General features: G+C 42.7%; 1 protein-coding gene across 1 annotated transcript in view; it reads left to right on the top strand.

The window, feature by feature from the left end:
• Positions 1–19,892, top strand: part of LOC126469906 (ras-like protein 2) — a 90,405-nt gene that overhangs the window by 51,724 nt on the left and 18,789 nt on the right. Inside the window, exon 3 of the mRNA XM_050097263.1 lies at positions 11,980–12,191. Within this exon, the coding sequence (XP_049953220.1) occupies positions 11,980–12,191 (212 nt within the window). The remainder of the gene's footprint in view (positions 1–11,979; positions 12,192–19,892) is intronic.

Raw genomic sequence — 19,892 nt, 5'->3', positions numbered from 1 at the left:
AACATTATGTGTGTGGGTGCTGTGAGGTCTCAGTGGATGACTGTGCAGTGCTCAGCATAACATTGTGGAGATGTTGGTTGCAGCTGGACCGTGAAGCCTTAGAGTTGCTGCATGAATCCTGGGATGGTGTTGTTGGAAGGAAGTGGGGCTGCTTCCAAAAAATGAGTGGCTGTCCATATACCAGTGCGATGGCAAAAGTTCCCAGCTTGATTTTATGTGCAATCCGCAGGCCTAGAAGTACCAGGGGTAGGGCAGCAGACCATTCAGAAGAATAACATATCTACATCTATGTGATTACTCTGCTATTCACAATAAAGTGCCAGGCAGAGGGTTTAATGAACCACCGAGGATGGCTTTAAGTGTGCAGTGAAACTGCTCCTCCATGCTGTTAGCTGCTGGGTGGTAACTGGTGGTGTGGTGGAAACTGGAGCCACAGATGGCTGTCAGAGATCAGAAGAGGGCTGAGGTGAATCAGCGGCCGTGACCTGTAGTAGGGGTGTTGGGGCATCCAAAGCGGGACACCCAGTTCTGAACAAAGGCTGCAGCCACAGTTTCTGTCGAAATGTCGGGGAAAGCAGTGGCCTTCTGCCAGTGTGCAAATCTGTCCGTAATTATCAGCAGATATCAAAATCCACTGGAGGAGGGTAGTGGGTCGTCAATGTTGAGGTGTATGTGCATGAACCGGTGTTGTGTGGGGGGGGGGGGGGGGGGGGGAGGCAGCTGCAGGCTAGTGAACTTGCCGTCAGACCTTGACGTGCTGTCATGGAACACAGGAATGGGCCCACTTGAATACCCAGCCATGCAAAGCATTGTTTCATGAGGGTGGCAGAAGTGTGGATGCCTGACTGTGAGACCATTGATGTGGCCAAGTGCCAGTTTTTGGAAGGCAGGAGGGAGAAAGGGGTGGGGGCAATCATTGGAACCATCAGGTTGTGAAGGATCCACAAGGACATCTTACCAGATCTTATGGTAACAGCCAGGTATGGACCTTAGCTGGAGGTTCAGGCCAGAGTCAGTATTCTGAAAGGCGTGGGCTATGTCTGGGTCACCATCTTGAGCGAAGGCCAGGGCTTGGTAGGCTTAGGGTTGGGTGATGGTGCAGGAGTGGCTAAGGCAATCTGCCACAATGTTATTCATGCCTTCAAAAGGTCAGACATTGGTAATGAATTGTGCAACATACTCGTGTAGCCTAACCTGTCTGGATGGGATCTGGTCAATGGCTTTCCTGCAGAAACCAGAGACAAAGGTGTGGTGGTTTGTAAAGATCATAAAGCCATGTCCCTCTATAGTGCCTCTTTTGCAAGTTTGCACCAAGTATACACAAACTAGTGTTACCCTCTGGGAGGATTTTTAGTTTTTGTTTTGACCGTTTGTTTACCTAACGGATAGAGGAGATCGAACAATAATTTCGTATATATGGCAATTAACAGAAAAACTTATCAGGTTTTACTATGGGGATAATGAAAGTAGTGAAGTTCACGTAAATGAAACAACAAATGGTCACCAGCCTAATTAGGCATATTAAATTGAAACATTATTTTCAAGGAAATTGAATGCGATTTACTAAAGTGACTTTCATTAATGCACCTTTTATAATGCACTGGATACGCACAACTACAGGGCTAACTATGTTATGGTTAGCAGTAGTTACCATGTACACAAATCAGTAATAATAGGAAGATAAATGGTGCTTCACTCATAATAATAATAGTTACTATTGCAATCATTAATCAACTCAACACTGAGATGTTACTACAGGACACACTGGACTCAAATTGGGCACAAAAATAGTTCTGATTTAACTGACATATACATACCACAAATGAAATTGAATAATACTATATAAACACTTTTTTATACTCTCATTTTTAGCAATGTCACAGATTTCTTTAATTAGCAACGAAAATCCCAATTATCTTTCTTATAAGAGAAGAGTATGGTGGGGACCGATAAACTATATTACTGTCTCTCTAGGCAAACTCTGTGATCATTTCATAACCAAAGTGCAGTTCACTAATATTGATTCCTAACCCCACTTGGAATAGTTTATATTTTTCTTATTTAAAACAAATTACTCAAACACAAAACTCAATTAACCTGAGAAAATAGTTCATGGTAACAATTGACGCAAAATTACGTTTCGTATAAGTTCAATTTATGTGCCTTTCTCATCACCTGAGAAGCAGGTATTTTAGATAGAAACCTTTACACCCTTTGGCACTGAACTTTTGCACATTTAATACGAAACCAAATCACTATTTAGTTAGAAACAGGATACACCGTTTCTGCACATTTAGGATGGGATTCTGCATCAGTTTATGATTAGGATAACTTTAAGGTTCAGGCGCAGGTTTAAAGCACTTGAATTATTATTGAAAAACTCGCACACAAATATACTAGTCCATGCTATAATACGTATCTGTGTTCCTGAAGTTGGCAGAACAGTGGCACAATAGTGGTGGCAAGCACCGTGGCAGCTAACTGGTCTCACAGTCGTGATGTTGAATGCTCTTTACAATTTCTTCTTGGTGGTGGATTTTTCTTATTTTAGAGCCATTACATAATACAAAGAGCACCATGCAACAGCCGAAACCACATGCAAGACAAATTTCCATATGAAATGGCTCCCAAATGCCTTACTTGGCACCTCAATGTTTACCATACAACTGCTAGCCACTGGCTGCATAGCGTTCCCGCCAAGTAGCCGCCCAGATCAACCACCAAAACCACCTTGCACTACGCACAAACCCACTTTCATAGCGGAGGGGGTTCCCTACAGCTTTAATCCTTTACTTTACAAATTCCCTAAGCATGAGCCAGCCTCCAATATATAGATTTTTCTTTGTGAACAGACGTATATTATAAAATTTCATTAATTTTAAGCATCCTTTAGCTTTTACAATACATACATAACAAACTTCAAATTTCCTTTCGCAAATCAATGACCTTAATTAGTAAAGAACAACCACTTCATAGTCACATACACATAGTTACATAGTATAACCTACTTACAATCGATATTGGTGTTACACATTAACTGAAGATCAGAAATAGTGGGCAGCGAGCAGCTCACTGTCATATGCACCACAGCAGCGTTGTACATCAGAGAGCTCAGATGAAAAGAAGGCAAGCAGTTGCCAAGCATTGTCTGCGCATGGTTGTTGATGGCCCTGATAGTCGTCTCTCTTGCGTCCACTATTGCAAGGATGGCACAAGGGTGGTGTTGGTCATAAGGGCCTCATTGGTGAGGTCCCGTTTTATTTTTTCAAAGCTCATGATCATACTTGGGTCCAAGGCACCAGTTCGTTGCTTTTGATTTTATCACCACGGAGTGCTGTAGTAAGGGGCTCTCGGGTGGAAGCGGCATCGTTAAGATGGCAATGGAAAAAGTTGACTGTGGCGATGAAACGACAGAGGCCTTTGTAGGTAGTAAGGTATGGAAAGTCCGCTACTGCCTGTACTGTCTTTGAGAGGGGGCAGGAGCTGCCAGCAGAGACTAAGTGTCCCAGGAATTCAACCTCACCCATCCCGAAAATGCATTCTGCTATGTTGAGGATCACTCCAGTTTTCGGTAGACAGAAAAAATGTTGTGTAGGTGTTTGTGGTGTTCAGTAGGGTTCCTGGAGTAGATGAGTATTTCATGTAGGCAGACGAAACACCCTGGTGCACCCTGGAGGATGGTTTCAAAAAATTGCTGCCATGTTTGGGCAGCATTGCAGAGGCTGACTGTCATGAATGCACTCTCAAACAGGCTGAAAGGCATGACTATGTCAGTTTTCTCAATGTCCTCTGGGGCAACTGGGATTTGTGTGTAGGCTTTAGTGCAGTTTATTTTACTGAAGATAGTAGCTCCTGAGATGATGTCGTTAAAGGTGCAGGGGAGTGGGAGAGGATAGTGGTCAGGGAAGGTGCAAGCATTGAGTTCACAGTAATCACCTCAAGGGCATCAGCAAATGTCTTTCTTGTGAACAAGGTGAAGAACTGAAGCCCAGGGGCTTTTTGAAGGGTGAAGTACACCAGCGGCGAGAAGCTCTTCGAAATCCTGTTGTGTGATTTCACACTTGGGAGGGGAAGGGAGTGAGCGCATTAGAGAATGGGGGGGGGGGGCGGTTATGGCAGAGGGTAGAGTGTCATGCTGAACATTCTGGTGGGCACTTAGTGGCTAGATGAGGAGGGGGTTGGGGATTCTGAAAGGAGTGGAGCATATGGTCCAAAAATCGTGAGCTGTTGCACTGCAAAACATGTGATGAGACAGGAGCTGCATCAGACAGACCTACCTGAGGTGCTATTGACTAAATGGTGCTTCGCTATGTCAGCCAGTAGACAGTAATGACGGAGGAAGTCAGCACCCAAAATGAGGTCAGTAACATCTGTGACTGTGAAGGTCTGCGGGAGTTCCTACTGAAGGCCTAAATCGAGCAAGTTGGTATGCACACCTTAGGTAGGGATAACAGAGTTGTTGTTGGCAGTGATGACCAGGGGAGAGGATGGGGTCGTGATTTAAGGGTAGTTTGTGGGTAAATATGGATAAATCAGAGCTGGTGTTGATGAGGCAGTGGACAGGGGAACTAGTGTCATTCAGGTTGCACCTACTGCCAGTGGCTGCCGTGGTTTGGGGACTAGGAGCACAGAGGTCTTCAGTTGGTGGTGTTCTTGCCAAACCTCTAGTGGTACCAACAAGCTGCGCCTAGTGGTCATCACCTGGTGGCAGATGTGTGAGGTGTAGGTGGGTGATGCCGGTAGTGAGTGCTACCATTTTGAAGATCAGGTACATTAGGATCTGATAGAGGTCGGGGGTCTGCGTGCTGGGCAGAGGGTCGTTAGTGGTAGGTGGCACAAGTGACGTCATGTACATGGGGGTCTGGAGGTGGGGTGGGAGGTGTGAGTGAATAGCCAGCTGGAGCCACTGGGTGATGACCAGTGTTCCACACTGAAGCCACAGTGAGGAAGGAGTTCAGGGTTTCGGCCAAGACATTTGTGTCACGTAACGATAAATGGGCGTGCAAGGCCATTGCAGCCCGTATGGGGGCAGGAAGGTTCTCCAACCAGCAATTTAGGAGCAGAACTTCGGGGTGGATATGCAGTTCAGTGAGAGCTCAGATGTCATCCAGCAACAGGGATGTGCCCGTTGCAGCTCCAAAAGCACGAAGCTGGATGTGATGCATTCTTTTAGTTTGGTATAGCTGCTGGAGGGGGGAGGGGGTGTCAGTGTGAAGTAACATCACAGACTTGGGCAGCAGTGGTCAGGTCAAGGTGACCGACAACCATACTGAATTTCATTTCATTGCTCGTAATAGAGCACCTTGCACCATAGAGCACAAACCACACACATGGGTCTTGTGGGTTGATGGAGGGCAAATTAGCAGCCGTTTGATTGTGGAAAGGGGGGGGGGGGGGGGGGATTCTGCAGAGTTGGCCTGTGCTGGGTGCCCAGCCGAGTCCAGCGGTTCTGAAGTGCTGAGTTGTGTGTGAAGTTCTGACAGCTCGTAGGTATTGGGGTGGTAGGGGTAACGGGGCTGCTGGCCAGAGAGCCCTTTGGGCATGAATGGCATAGGAGAGGGAATGTGTATCACATGGAGGTATGCATACAAAGATGATATGAGGTAACACCAAACTACATGAAAGTAAAGATTAACTCAAAAACCAGTAGCACCAAAATAATTAAAGCAAAATGTGAAATCATGTCGCTCAGTACAGAGATCAAAATGCTGTATAAAAAGAAAAAACTTCTCAACAAGCAGCTGTACAGTCTACACTTGCAGCTTGGAAATTGCCTCTCCAGCTTTCAATTCTCCTACATCTTGCAATACATAGAGAACGTCACTGAAAAAGAATGAAAAAACTAGGTACTTTGAAACTGAAGAAAGGTAACCTCCCCTCCAAAACTTCACATGGCAGCCAACATCAGATTCATGAAAGAACTATTAACTCAACTAATATCAATTTTACAAATAATGAACTTGCTTTCATAAACAAAGGTCTAAAGCATAACATAGAGCCCAGACTTAACGCCAATAACTTGGAATGCCTTATTGCATCTACTAAACTTGCATGTGATGCTGCTAAATTAAATTCCAGGGAAACTAATGCCTTAGCCTTCAAAGCCAATATAATAATAACAAGACACTGCAGTAACACTTTATAACTGACTGCTTTATTTGTTTATCTTGATTTTAATCAGTTCTCCTTCAATGTAAATAGCAAGTAAATATCTACTGTCACATACATGTACATAATGAAATATCTCTGAGAGTGGAAGTCTTTGGCATTGTTATGGTTGTAATATTGCCATCTTTTTATGCATGCCTCTATGTGATAAAACTTCTTAGTGTGTGAAGGGTGAATTACACCATGTGCGCAAGATGTAAGCAACCTGCACTGGAATGTAATGGTGCGGATTCTTCATTGTATGTAACCAAAACATCTTCCATTTGATAATAATAATTTGTTTACATAACTTAAAATCATAATAGACACAATTACAATTAAAAAGACGTCTCACATTTTGTTTGGTTGTAGAGCATCACCACCCCAAGGAAGTTTCATCAGGTGGGGAAACAAAACACAAAATGTAATGTACGAGGGCAGTTCAATAAGTAATGCAACACATTTTTTTTCTCGGCCATTTTTGGTTGAAAAAACCGGAAATTTCTTGTGGAATATTTTCAAACATTCCCACTTCGTCTCGTATAGTTTCATTGACTTCCGACAGGTGGCAGCGCTGTACGGAGCTGTTAAAATGGCATCTGTAACGGATGTGTGTTGCAAACAACGGGCAGTGATCGAGTTTCTTTTGGCGGAAAACCAGGGCATCTCAGATATTCATAGGCGCTTGCAGAATGTCTACGGCGATCTGGCAGTGGACAAAAGCACGGTGAGTCGTTGGGCAAAGCGTGTGTCATCATCCCCGCAAGGTCAAGCAAGACTGTCTGATCTCCCGCGTGCGGGCCGGTCGTGCACAGCTGTGACTCCTGCAATGGCGGAGCGTGCGAACACACTCGTTCGAGATGATCGACGGATCACCATCAAACAACTCAGTGCTCAACTTGACATCTCTGTTGGTAGTGCTGTCACAATTGTTCACCAGTTGGGATATTCAAAGGTTTGTTCCCGCTGCGTCCCTCGTTGTCCAACCGAACACCATAAAGAGCAAAGGAGAACCATCTGTGCGGAATTGCTTGCTCGTCATGTGGCTGAGGGTGACAATTTCTTGTCAAAGATTGTTACAGGCGATGAAACATGGGTTCATCACTTCGAACCTGATACAAAACGGCAATCAATGTAGTGGCGCCACACCCACTCCCCTACCAAGAAAAAGTTTAAAGCCAGAACTATAGACCTATTCTGTTCGATGTCCTTCCCCATGGTCAAACGATCAACTCTGAAGTGTATTGTGCTACTCTTCAGAAATTGAAGAAATGACTTCAGCGTGTTCGTAGGCACAAAAATCTGAACGAACTTCTCCTTCTTCATGACAACGCAAGACCTCACACAAGTCGCACCCAAGAGCAGCTCACAAAACTTCAGTGGACTGTTCTTCCTCATGCGCCCTACAGCCCCGATCTCGCACCGTCGGATTTCCATATGTTTGGCCCAATGAAGGGCGCAATCCGTGGGAGGCACTACGCGGATGATGAAGAAGTTATTGATGCCGTACGACGTTGGCTCTGACATCGACCAGTGGAATGGTACCGTGCAGGCATACAGGCCCTCATTTCAAGGTGGCGTAAGGCCGTAGCATTGAATGGAGATTACATTGAAAAATAGTGTTGTGTAGCTAAAAGACTGGGGAATAACCTGGTGTATTTCAATGCTGAATAAAACAACCCTTGTTTAAAAAAAAAAAAATGTGTTGCATTACTTATTGAACTGCCCTCGTAAAATGTGAACCTATCGGTTCGAAACTGGTAACGGTGCTGTCTAAGTAAATAAATAGCATTATAGAAAGTGGCTGGTTGCTGTAATCTTCTGTGTAAGAGTCACCTTATATCAGGACGGTGCTGGCAAGCAATATTGCGGAGTAGTAGTTAAGTGGGACATGCACAATGTAGACCAAGCAATACACTCTCCACCATATGTTGCTGTGGGAAGGAGGGCCTAGTATGCTGTGTAGTAAAACTGTAACTTGTCCGGGCACGGAAGTGCGTGATGGCGTGCACGGAGGAGGTCGTGTGTAGGGGGAGCGGTGGTACGCGCAGAGGCAAAGTGTGTGTGGAGGGGTATGGTAGTGCATGAGGAGGAATGGCGTGTGTGGAGGGATGCAGGAGGGGAGCGGTGGTGCATGTGGAGGGTGCACGTGTGTGTGTGGGGGGGGGGGGGGGGGGGGGAGTGGTGGTGTGCTCAGGGGAAAGGCATGCGTGGAGGGGTGTGGGAGGTGAATGGAGGTGGTGAGAGGTGTGAGGGGGGAGGGGTGCGAATGTGAGAGCATCCGGCTTACCAAACGCACGGATTTCGTGACCATGTGGGATGTACTAATCAGAAGAATAAAAAATAAAAACCAGTGGTTTTCAGTAATGAGACTCAGCACTTTGGTTTACAGATGGTCACCAGTGAAGGAACAATTTACATTACTTCCTATGATCCTAAGGGGCATGCATGCCTTTAGAGGAGTGCTAAGTAATAAAGACAACAATAAATAATGAAACGTGCTGGAAGAGCCACACGAGCTGGTTCGGAGATATTATTCCTAAAAGCTAACAACTACAATAAAGTTTAATAAGTTACTGCCTCTTAATCAAGGTGAGGGGAGGGGGGGAGGGGCCCTCGTGCATGATGGAGTCTTTGAACAGGGAGGACAATGAATGGTTTACAGTAGTTTGTCCAGCATTGACTGGTGGCACGGGGAAACTCACTCCAGTGGTGCACTTTGCAGTAAAGGGGTGCCAAAGCAGCCTGGGATGGAAGGCCAACAAACCCGCCTGGTACTCCTGGTGCACATTGCACCTCACTAGATTATTTACACCACACACCACACAGTGGTAAGGTACTACTGCTACAGTGGGAATGAACCAGGTGTCCAGCATCAGGCTCGGTACAGCTGCTGTCGAGGGAAGCCCTGCGAAAGAAGGTGATGTGGAAGATGGAGTAGTAATCCTCTCGTTAACAGAACCACAACACCAGACGCAGGTGCAAAATGCTGCTGTCCACACACATTCTGGCGAAGTGTGGCAGACGATGACGCGAGTCATTTGGCATTGCACGAGATGAGCAGCCGAGAACATGGCCGAGAGGTGTTGCCTCGTCTAAGCAGAATAAGCAACTGGTTGAGCAGCAGTTCGGCACATGTGGCATCCAGAAAGCATGGCAGTCTAAGCTCTACCTCTGGCAGAAGTGACCAGCGATGGTGCTGGGGGAGCGGGGCGGGCGGTGGTACCTCGGCTAGCAGGCTTTTCACTAATTGCTGATTTTCATTCAGCACAGCCCGTTGTCTGCTGCTACAGGTGGAGGTGAATGGAAGGAGTCGCCACAATAGTCTTCACTTCATAACACCAGTGTTAACACAATTGCTTGCAACATTCCATTTCATGTTCCTAGTCCTCTTACGATTGTTCGGATCATGCAGAATATTGTGTTTTAGCAGTTCCTGTTTGTTTAGTTCATTAGTGAGTTCACTTATTGATGATTTTGCATTCTTAATTTTATTGTTTGTTCTTATGGGTTCCTCATTTAACTTTCTACACTCAAATGGTTTTGAAAGACCCTTCCTGGAGTTGGCTATTGCACTAAGTTCATTATATACACTGGTAGTTCACTATTTTTAGACCCCTTTTTCCAATGCTTGAGTGATATTCTTATATACAATGTACTTGATCACAATAAATACAGTACTGATTTTTTCACAGATCATACATTTTTTACTCAATTTACATTTATATTCGCAGAACTAACACACTGTTTATATTGTCTGCTATCTTCAGATAAAGTTGCCTATTTTAAGTAACAGAAATGACACTGTAGATTTCTGTCAATGCATAATGATTTTCACAGAGTCAGTCAGGAATGTACTGTCTTTGGCGTAAACACTGACCACCAGCTGGAAGTCACAGACTGTCAGAATCAATTTATGGATGGTGGGAGGGGGGGGGGGGGGGGAGGGGGTTGTATAAAAGCATTCTACCAATATTGATCTTAGAGAGCAAGTTAGAAAAGTCTAATGCAGTCTGAGGTGTGGTCACACCTCGTGAATTAAGGGTTAAGTTGTACTCAGTAGCCTCACGAAGACATTTTTGTATATACCAACAAGAGCTGTTACTCAATAAATTTATTTTACTACAGGGTTATTACAAATGATTGAAGCGATTTCACAGCTCTACAATAACTTTATTATTTGAGATATTCTCACAATGCTTTGCACACACATACAAAAACTCAAAAAGTTTTTTTTTAAGCATTCACAAATGTTCAATATGTGCCGCTTTAGTGATTCGGCAGACATCAAGCCGATAATCAAGTCCCTCCCACACTCGGCGCAGCATGTCCCCATCAATGAGTTCGAAACCATCGTTGATGCGAGCTCGCAGTTCTGGCACGTTTCTTGGTAGAGGAGGTTTAAACACTGAATCTTTCACATAACCCCACAGAAAGAAATCGCATGGGGTTAAGTCGGGAGAGCGTGGAGGCCATGACATGAATTGCTGGTCATGATCTCCACCACGACCGATCCATCGTTTTTCCAATCTCCTGTTTAAGAAATGCCGAACATCATGATGGAAGTGCGGTGGAGCACCATCCTGTTGAAAGATGAAGTCGGCGCTGTCGGTCTCCAGCCAATTTTCCAGCATGTCCAGATAAACGTGTCCTGTAACGTTTTTTTTTTTCGCAGAAGAAAAAGGGGCCGTCAACTTTAAACCGTGAGATTGCACAAAACGCGTTAACTTTTGATGAATTGCGAGTTTGCTGCACGAATGCGTGAGGATTCTCTACCGCCCAGATTCGCAAATTGTGTCTGTTCACTTCACCATTAAGAAAAAATGTTGCTTCATCACTGAAAACAAGTTTCGCACTGAACACATCCTCTTCCATGAGCTGTTGCAACCGCGCCGAAAATTCAAAGCGTTTGACTTTGTCATCGGGTGTCAGGGCTTGTAGCAATTGTAAACGGTGAGGCTTCTGCTTTAGCCTTTTCCGTAAGATTTTCCAAACCGTCGGCTGTGGTACGTTTAGCTCCCTGCTTGCTTTATTCGTCGACTTCCGCGGGCTACGCGTGAAACTTGCCCGCGCGCGTTCAACTGTTTCTTCGCTCACTGCAGGCCGACCCGTTGATTTCCCCTTACAGAGGCATCCAGAAGCTTTAAACTGCGCATACCATCGCCGAATGGAGTTGGCAGTTGGTGGATCTTTGTTGAACTTCGTCCTGAAGTGTCGTTGCACTGTTATGACTGACTGATGTGAGTGCATTTCAAGCACGACATACGCTTTCTCGGCTCCTGTCGCCATTTTGTCTCACTGTGCTCTCGAGCGCTCTGGCGGCAGAATCCTGAAGTGCGGCTTCAGCCGAACAAAACTTTGAGTTTTTCTACATATCTGTAGTGTGTCGTGACCATATGTCAATGAGTGGAGCTACAGTGAATTTATGAAATCGTTTCAATCATTTGTAATAGCCCTGTACATTAGCAAATACTGCCACATGTGGAACATCAGTGGAGAAAAAGGAGGATAATGTTTGTGATATGGCATATTACACATATTTTTGTGCTTCGTTTAGCCAAAGATCTTCATTTAGAAAATCGGTTTCTATTTTAAGAGCTACAATACCACTTTGACTGACCAGCTAACTTAGTTTTATGGTGTAGAGGGTTTAGCAGATCATATACATTACTTCCATGCTGTGATGTATATATCATCTGTTCAGTGGAAATCAGTGTGTCATTAGACTAGATTTTTCACACCTCTTTCATATTTTACTATGAAGCATGTTTTGTGCATGATCTGTATAAATTTTGCTGAGCTTGAACTTACCTATTATTCTGTTTCCTACAGTCCTTGATACAGCTGGCCAAGAAGAATTTAGTGCCATGAGGGAACAATACATGAGATCTGGTGAAGGTTTCCTTCTTGTATTTGCTGTGACAGATAAAGCAAGTTTTGATGAGATATATAAATTCCACAAACAGATATTGAGAGTGAAGGACAGAGAAGAATTTCCAATGCTGATGGTGGGAAACAAGGCTGACCTAGAGCATCAGCGTGTGGTAAGATACATTTATTTAAGAAAATTGTTTCTTGAGGTTTCATTCCATTTTAAAAGTCAGTTGCATTTCTTAATATATTTTAAAATTTTGTGTTCCCCATTTTTTATTTCTATGGTATGCAATCACTTGCCATATTCAACATCTCTATCCAATGAACACATCATCCTCAACAATAATGCACATTATCATTCCATAAAATGCTGTGGAGAGATTGTTTATCTACCTTAGGACACTGGTGCAAAATGTGGTGGTCATACTTTATTCTACTACCTACTCTGCATGCTGGCTAACTATTGCTGTTGAAAAATTTTTTCCACCGCTTGGAGATGAACCAGAATAAGTCTTCCCTTAAGTGCCACAAAAATTAAGAAAGTGTTCATAGGTCAAAAGGTCAAAGGAGTATATGGATGAAAAACTGGTTTCCATTAATCCAGAGAAAAAAAAATGTAATAGAAAAATTTGATGAACGTTAGCAAAAGTGTAGACCTGATGACATATCATAAATAAAACTCACCAACATATTTCATATCTGAAAACAAGGTGTGTGTGTTTTGGGTTAGTATAACCTAAGTATTGAGTGTGATTACCTAAACCAGTAATAGAATATGTAGAAAATTTAATTATTCTTCTTCATCACTATCACTATCACCATCATCACCACCACCACCACCACCACCACCACCATCATCATCATCATCATCATCATTATTTTGTACATCCTGGCATAAACAGTGTTCATGACTTTAACACAACACATTAGCAGAAGATTAAGTATTGCAGGTAAAAAGTTGAACAAATTTGCATTGAACACTGGTAGCATGTGTTGTAATCCTTGTTGTAGGTGTATCTCCACCTACTCTTTCTACTACCTTAAAATGACTGTGTGTAGAAAACATGCTGCTGCTGCTGCTGCTGCTGCTGCTAATGGTAGTGGTAGTGGTGGTGGATCAGTACCATAACTTTCTCAACACAGTTTGTGCTATACTAGTGTCTCAATTGAAATACATCACAATGTATCAGTAATTTTGTCAAAACTGGCATAGCCTAAAACTGGACAATATTATCAATTTTGCTTTATCCATACTTTGTCAGTAAAATGTGATTAATATGTGGTATAACACATACACATGTATTCCAAAGCAGTGCCTGTGTACAAGACTCTATTTCCAACACCACTGTCTTCTATTTGATATTTCCACAAAGCAGTCTTCTTGAGGTTTGGCAGTGTTGTGCTGATATATTTGATATAACTTACCAGTTAGAAATGACAACGTAGAAAGTTATAAATTTTTGGGAGTGCTTATTTAATGAAAATTTCAAATTGAAAATCCTATATTAGCCCTGATAAACATGTAGGTTTGGCAATTTTTACCGTAAAACTAATTGCCAACTTTAGTGACATAGGAATCAGTATGTCAATATATTCGTCATACTTTTTTCAGTTGCCGATGTCATGTAGAGTCGTGTTTTGAAATAACTTCTCACTTAGAAAAATCATATCCATTGTGCAAAACAAAGTAATTAGTTATGTGTATGTTCACACACAATGGTTGTACAGCGATGTGTTTCAGCATTTTGAAATACAAGGGGTGTTCAACAAGTAATGCAACACTTTTGTTTTCAGCCAATTTCTGTTGAAAAATTGCGCAATTTGTTGTGGGATATTGGAAATATTCTTTCTTTGGCCCCTAAAGCTTTGTGAAGTTCCAAGAGGTGATGGCACTACATATAGCCTTCAAATTGGTGTCTAGCAGAGGTGCGTTCCAAGCAGAGAGCTGTCATTGAATTTATTTTGGCAGAAAACCAAAACATCGCAGATATTCATAGGGGTGTCTGTTGCCATCATCGCAACTAGATCACACAAATCTGTCTGATCTCCCACATGCCAGCCGGCTTCGTGCAACTGTGACTCCCACAATGTTGGAATGTGCAGACACTCTCATTCAAGATGTTTGATGGATCACAAACACCTCGCTGCACAACTGGACATCTCAGTTGACAGTGCTGACACAATTATCCACCAGTTGGAGTACTCCAAGGTGTGCGCTCACTCGGTTCCTTGCTACCTAACAGGAGACTGTAAAGAGCAACAAAGGGCCATGTGTGTGGAATTGCTTGCACATTGTGAGGCTGATCACAATGATTTTTTGTCTAACATCGTCACAGGCAGCGAAACGTGTTCATAACTTCAAACCGGAAACAAAATGGCAATCCATGGAGTGGTGCCACACACCTCTCTTTCTCAGAAAAAGCTCGAAGTGGGACTGTCGGCCGGTAAAGTCATGGTGACAGTCTTCTAGTACTCTGAAGGGGTTATTCTGTTTCGTGTTTTCCCTCATGATGCAACGACCAACTCTGAAGTGTATTGTGCTACCCTCAGGAAATTGAAGAAACAGCGTCAGCATGTTCATTGCCACAAAATTTCTAATGAACTTCTCCAATGCAATACCCCACGCAAGTGTGCGCACCTGACAAGAGCTTACAAAACTTATTGGACCATCCTTCTACATCCACCCTACAGCCTGGATCTTGCACCTTCAGATTTCAATTTGTTTGGCCCAATGAAGGATGCAGTCTGTGGGAAGCAGTACATGGATGAATGGAAGGTTATTGATGTAGCAAGACATAGGCTCCATTGTTGACCAGTAGAGTGGTACCATGCGGGCATAGAGGCCCTCCCAGTAAAGTGGCTTAAGACTGTCATATTGAACGGAGATTATGTTGAAAAATAAGGTTTTGTAGCGAGAACAGTGAAGAATAATATGGTGCATTGCAATCCTTAATAAAACCAACCTGCTTTCAGAAAAAAAGAATATGTTGCATTATTTATTGAATTCCCCTCATATTAAACACAGATGACATTTGTTGTCAAAAATATGTTTGAATTTGAGAATAATAAGTAAATTCATAAATAAAATATGAAAGGAAAAATAATCTTCACTATCATTAAATGAATCTAATTTGACATAAAAGAGAGTTAGGTACAGCTGTTTCATAATCTGCCTCCAAAAATTAAATGTCTGACAGACAGTAGAAGCAATTTTCAATGTAGATTGAAGTGAATTGTATGTAAATCTTTAGCTAAAGTAAAATAAACTAATCATTATAGGCCAGATGATACAGTTTCACATAAAGGAAAGATCATTATTTGCACTGCATATGCATTTTGTGAGTTATCAAATGGCTGTAATGAGAGTTTCTGTATGTTATAAATATGTTTGAGCTTGAGTAAAATAACTTTTTGGCTGATACATTGCAGTGGTAGGGGCAGAGTTTCCAACATGCAGCCAGCCACATTTGATAAAGCTCTGCATGTTTCTATAGTATAGTGGGCATGTGGTGCTCAAAAAAATGTCTGAGAGTGGCTGTGCAGATAGCTCCTTTTTTTTCCACTCACTAAATGTCCATCACAAAGTTACTTCAATCGAACCATAAATATGTCATATTATCTGCCTGAATATACCTTTTTGGTAGTTGAATGGTAGAGAAATAGTCTGAAAGTGATAAAGTGATTTGATGAACCCTGTGCCAAGCACTTAAGTGTGAATTGTGAATTAGTCATGTAGATGTAGATAACTTATGGATTTGCATTGTAACACATAGTACAGTGTGCATATAACACAACAATAAGGAAACTGGCAAGAGGATGAGGAAAGTTACAAGTTCAAGCTTTATTACACAAGCTGTAGATCCACCTTAATTCCAACATATAATGACTTTATAAACCATTTTGTAGGAATTCTGATGTTTCTTTCATTTTAGCAAAAGTCAGTGGTGAATCCATCATACAATGCAGGAAGTTTCCACCAGACATGCCATGACAGGCTGTGAATGCACCCTTATGAAATACTATTCACAATTGCCCTAATATAGTTCAGTTCCCAGTTGTATTTCCTACTGCACGCAAGTAATGTGTGTTGTTGACTGCTAAATTTACAGATATGATTATTGGATGTGGTGTTAAGTGAGTGGCCATTGCAGGTAGAAAGGTAATTGTTTTGAAGAGGAAAAAATCTTTTGGAATTTTGTACAATATGTAAAAATGTATTGCAGCATTGGAATGTGCGTGCAGAAATGAAACGAATGAAAATTACCTCTGGTATGTAGAACTTGCCTTAAGGAAATCTTGACAGCATCTACAATTCAAAGCAGTCAACATCCTATGTGATACCCAATGATACACCAAATATCAAAATAGGTGTTCAACTATTTCCTGTTGGCTTTTGACTTAGAATCTTGAGCCTGTATTTGGTAAATGATTATACTGACATTTTGCCACGAAGAATGGCTGGCATTGTCAAAAGTACACCCTGCATTGTAGGTGACAGACTGGAGTCATGCTCACAGCTGGAGATTATATATGTATATCATGCTTTTGCCTAGTCATTACCGCTGTAATGGCCAGACGTGGATAGCCACTACAATGGATGATGGAGCAGAGTTGTTAGTGTAAGAAAGCTGGTAATATACCACCCTTGGCGGGATAGCAATGGAGTGCATAGGCGGTGGATGCTTGATAGTTGGCTGATGCATCGACAGGAAAACATCAGTGTTATTGTATTCATTTATTACTCAGTAAACTACAGCAGTATCTGATGCTCAGGAAAGTCGGCATCCCGAGAACATAAACTGTAGGCAGCCTGTGAAGTGGTGCGACTGTCAGCAACGACACGCAGCCAGTGGAGTGATAATGGCAGTGACACCATGAGGATGCTGACTGCAGTAGTAGGTGGCAAGCAGTTTGCCTGCAATGCAGACTAAAGATTACCCAACTACACTGGATGAGGCAGTCTGAATCATATTGTGGTTGCAGTGTGAATGGGATGGCTCACAGCAGCGTTGGTGTCTGTCCATGCAAGCTGAGGTAGGCACGAGGAGACAGTGGCAGCTGAGTGTCTGCCTGGTCTGGGCCTGGACTCTGTTGGCCAATCCCCAGGGTAGGAGACCAGGAGCAGCTGAAGTAAGACCAGGAGCAGCTGAAGTAAGCCCCCTAGGCGGCCTGCCAGTTGGAGGGCACTAAGTCCACAGAATTGAACTTGGCACAAGCAGCAGGGCTGCAGCTAGCAGCAGTAGGATCCAGAGGTGGTGACTTCCTTATCTGTGTAGGCTCATAGACTGTTGTAGGTCCCCCCTCTGGACTGTTAGCTGGCAGACTGTGATACCTTTTACTAAAAATGATGAGTATTTATACAGAATTGGCCCATCCTCCTTTTGCTACAGCATCAGTTTCTGTCGTGTAATCCATGACAAACCATTGCTCAGACATGAAACAAACAAGTCACTCAGGCTGCGGTGGCTCTGTCATTCTCTTGCATTAATGGTATTATGCCTCTTGTGGCTCCTTCATTGCAGCATGTAGTAATCAACCCAAAGCATTGGAGTCGGTACTTGCCATAGCAGCCTGTAACTGCTGTTGTAACTGCGTCTGTCTGGCTCTGATCAGACCCACTTCCATGACCCCTTACACTAGCTGCAACAGCAGCATTTGCTCAGCTATGCCAAAAAATAGTTGTGGCACTATAGATCTGGCCTCTGGATCTTAGCTTATGATAATCCTGTGAAGACTTACATACATCCTACAAATTGATAGTTATGTACAGTACATTCAGCTTTTTCCTGACGTCAGTCATCTAAAACGACAAGGTTCATTGTCCGCATACTTAACCTAAACAGCACTTGCATGATTAGCCCCCTGGCTTCACTCCTTCTTACATATACTCGCATGATAAGCGAACTGTCTTCTCTCCTTTTTACATTGACCTTTACTGCATGAAATTACCATTTACAAACTAGCAAACTTATATTACCAGACTCTTTATTCTCAACTCACCCCTAATGACTACTTAACAATAAATAGATTCACTCATGAATTCCTTAGGCTTATCGGGCAGTGTCTATACTAAATTTTACTTAACTATTCCTTATTGGCTACGGATAATCCAGTCCATCTCATGTAGCTGTAAGTTCACCGAACTTCCCATCTTGCTTACCCATATGCATTCCTCAATTGACCCATCACATAACAGATAAAAAAATAACAGTGGAAAACTCTTTCCCTCTTAACAAATTTCTTTAATGAATTGCCTTTTCACAGCTAATGGTTCTATTCAGTTGATCTCTAATGTTCAGCACTTCTTCCCACCTGTCCACTAGCTTCTTTACTTGCTGCTTTGGTACATATCCTGAAACTTTATTAAATATATAAAAGCTTCCCTTGTGTTTTCCAAACCACCACACCCCTAAGACTATCGTCACAAATAAACCACATTTGGTACTATTACACACAATCTGTTGAAAGATAATTGCACCTATTTTCCTCCCAGTAAAGCTAGTCACACACTGAGTCCTCCTTGAGATGCTAGGTTTCCTTGCTGGTTGTGGTGCTACCTCACACGAATAAATCATAGTGATTTTGCCTGTTGTTTAGTTGGTTTGTCCTTCATGTCAGACAATTCTTGCAGCTGTTTATCTCTGGTGACAGTTTCCCCTCACTGAAACAATGTTACTAAGTTCTACCGTGCATCAGTGAAGGTCATGAGTAACACTATTAACATTACCAATAGCTTCCTGTTGTGGTGCAACTGAGACCAGGCCCTGTTGGCAGTGACTGATCTAGAGAAAAGGACAGACGTACAGCTAAGGTTACTACCATTTATTCTTTTGAAATATATAACCCCTGCAGAACTGTACCTTACAAACCTGACAACTTCCAGAATCTGTTACATTAACAAGACATCATCTTATCACAAATTTAGCAGAATTAATTTTAAACAGACACAGAGCTCTGCTGAAATTTACCCTTTTGCATTAAAAAATGAGATCCTTATAATCAGCAATTTACCAGAAATTGTGTGTGTGTGTGTGTTCCCCCCCCCCCTTCCCCCCTCCCCTTCCCCCCCTTCTTCTAGAAAAATGAAACAAGGTAAGTCTGCCATATGTAAGCAGTATAGTCAAAATATTATTTATGCTGACCAGTCTATATAAATCACCATTAAATTAAAACTCAAACCCTCCAAAAGGTGTAAAAAAAGCAATAGTTAGAGTACAATGCATAAAAGGGTTAACTACATCAGCAGCAAATTCATAGTGGTTCCCTCTTACTGAAATTACTCTAATTTGCTCCGGAAGCTTTGCTTTCAGTTATCCACACCAACAAGAAGTTGGGTCCACGGCCATGTCCCTTATACACTGAGAGGTGACAAAAGTCTTCGAAACCTCCTTTTGCATAATGCAGCAGCTTGACGTAGCATGGACTCAACTAGTTGTTGGAACTCCCCTGCAGAAATATTGAGCCATGTTGCCTTCATAGCCATCCATAATTGCAAAAGTGTTGCCAGTGTAGCATTTTGTTCATGAACTGACTTCTCGATTATTTCATAAGTGTTCAGTGGCATTCATGTGAGACGATCTGGGTGGGCAAATCATTCATTAGAATTGCCCAGAATATTTTTCAAACTAATCATGAACAGTTGTGGCTCAGTGCCATGGTGCATTGTCATACATAAAAATTCCATCATTGTTCCGGACACAAAATCCATGAATGGCTGCAAATGCTCTCAAAGTAACCAAACATACTATTTCCTGTCAGTGATCAGTTCAGTTGGACCATAGGACACAGTCCATTTCATGTAAAGACAGCCCATGCCATTTTGGAGCCACCACCAGTTTGCACAAAAAATGGAAATGAGCATATGGCATTGT

The sequence above is a fragment of the Schistocerca serialis genome, chromosome 3 (genome assembly GCF_023864345.2).
Source record: "Schistocerca serialis cubense isolate TAMUIC-IGC-003099 chromosome 3, iqSchSeri2.2, whole genome shotgun sequence".
NCBI lineage: Eukaryota > Metazoa > Arthropoda > Insecta > Orthoptera > Acrididae > Schistocerca > Schistocerca serialis.
This window is presented reverse-complemented; position numbering and strand designations above follow the sequence as displayed.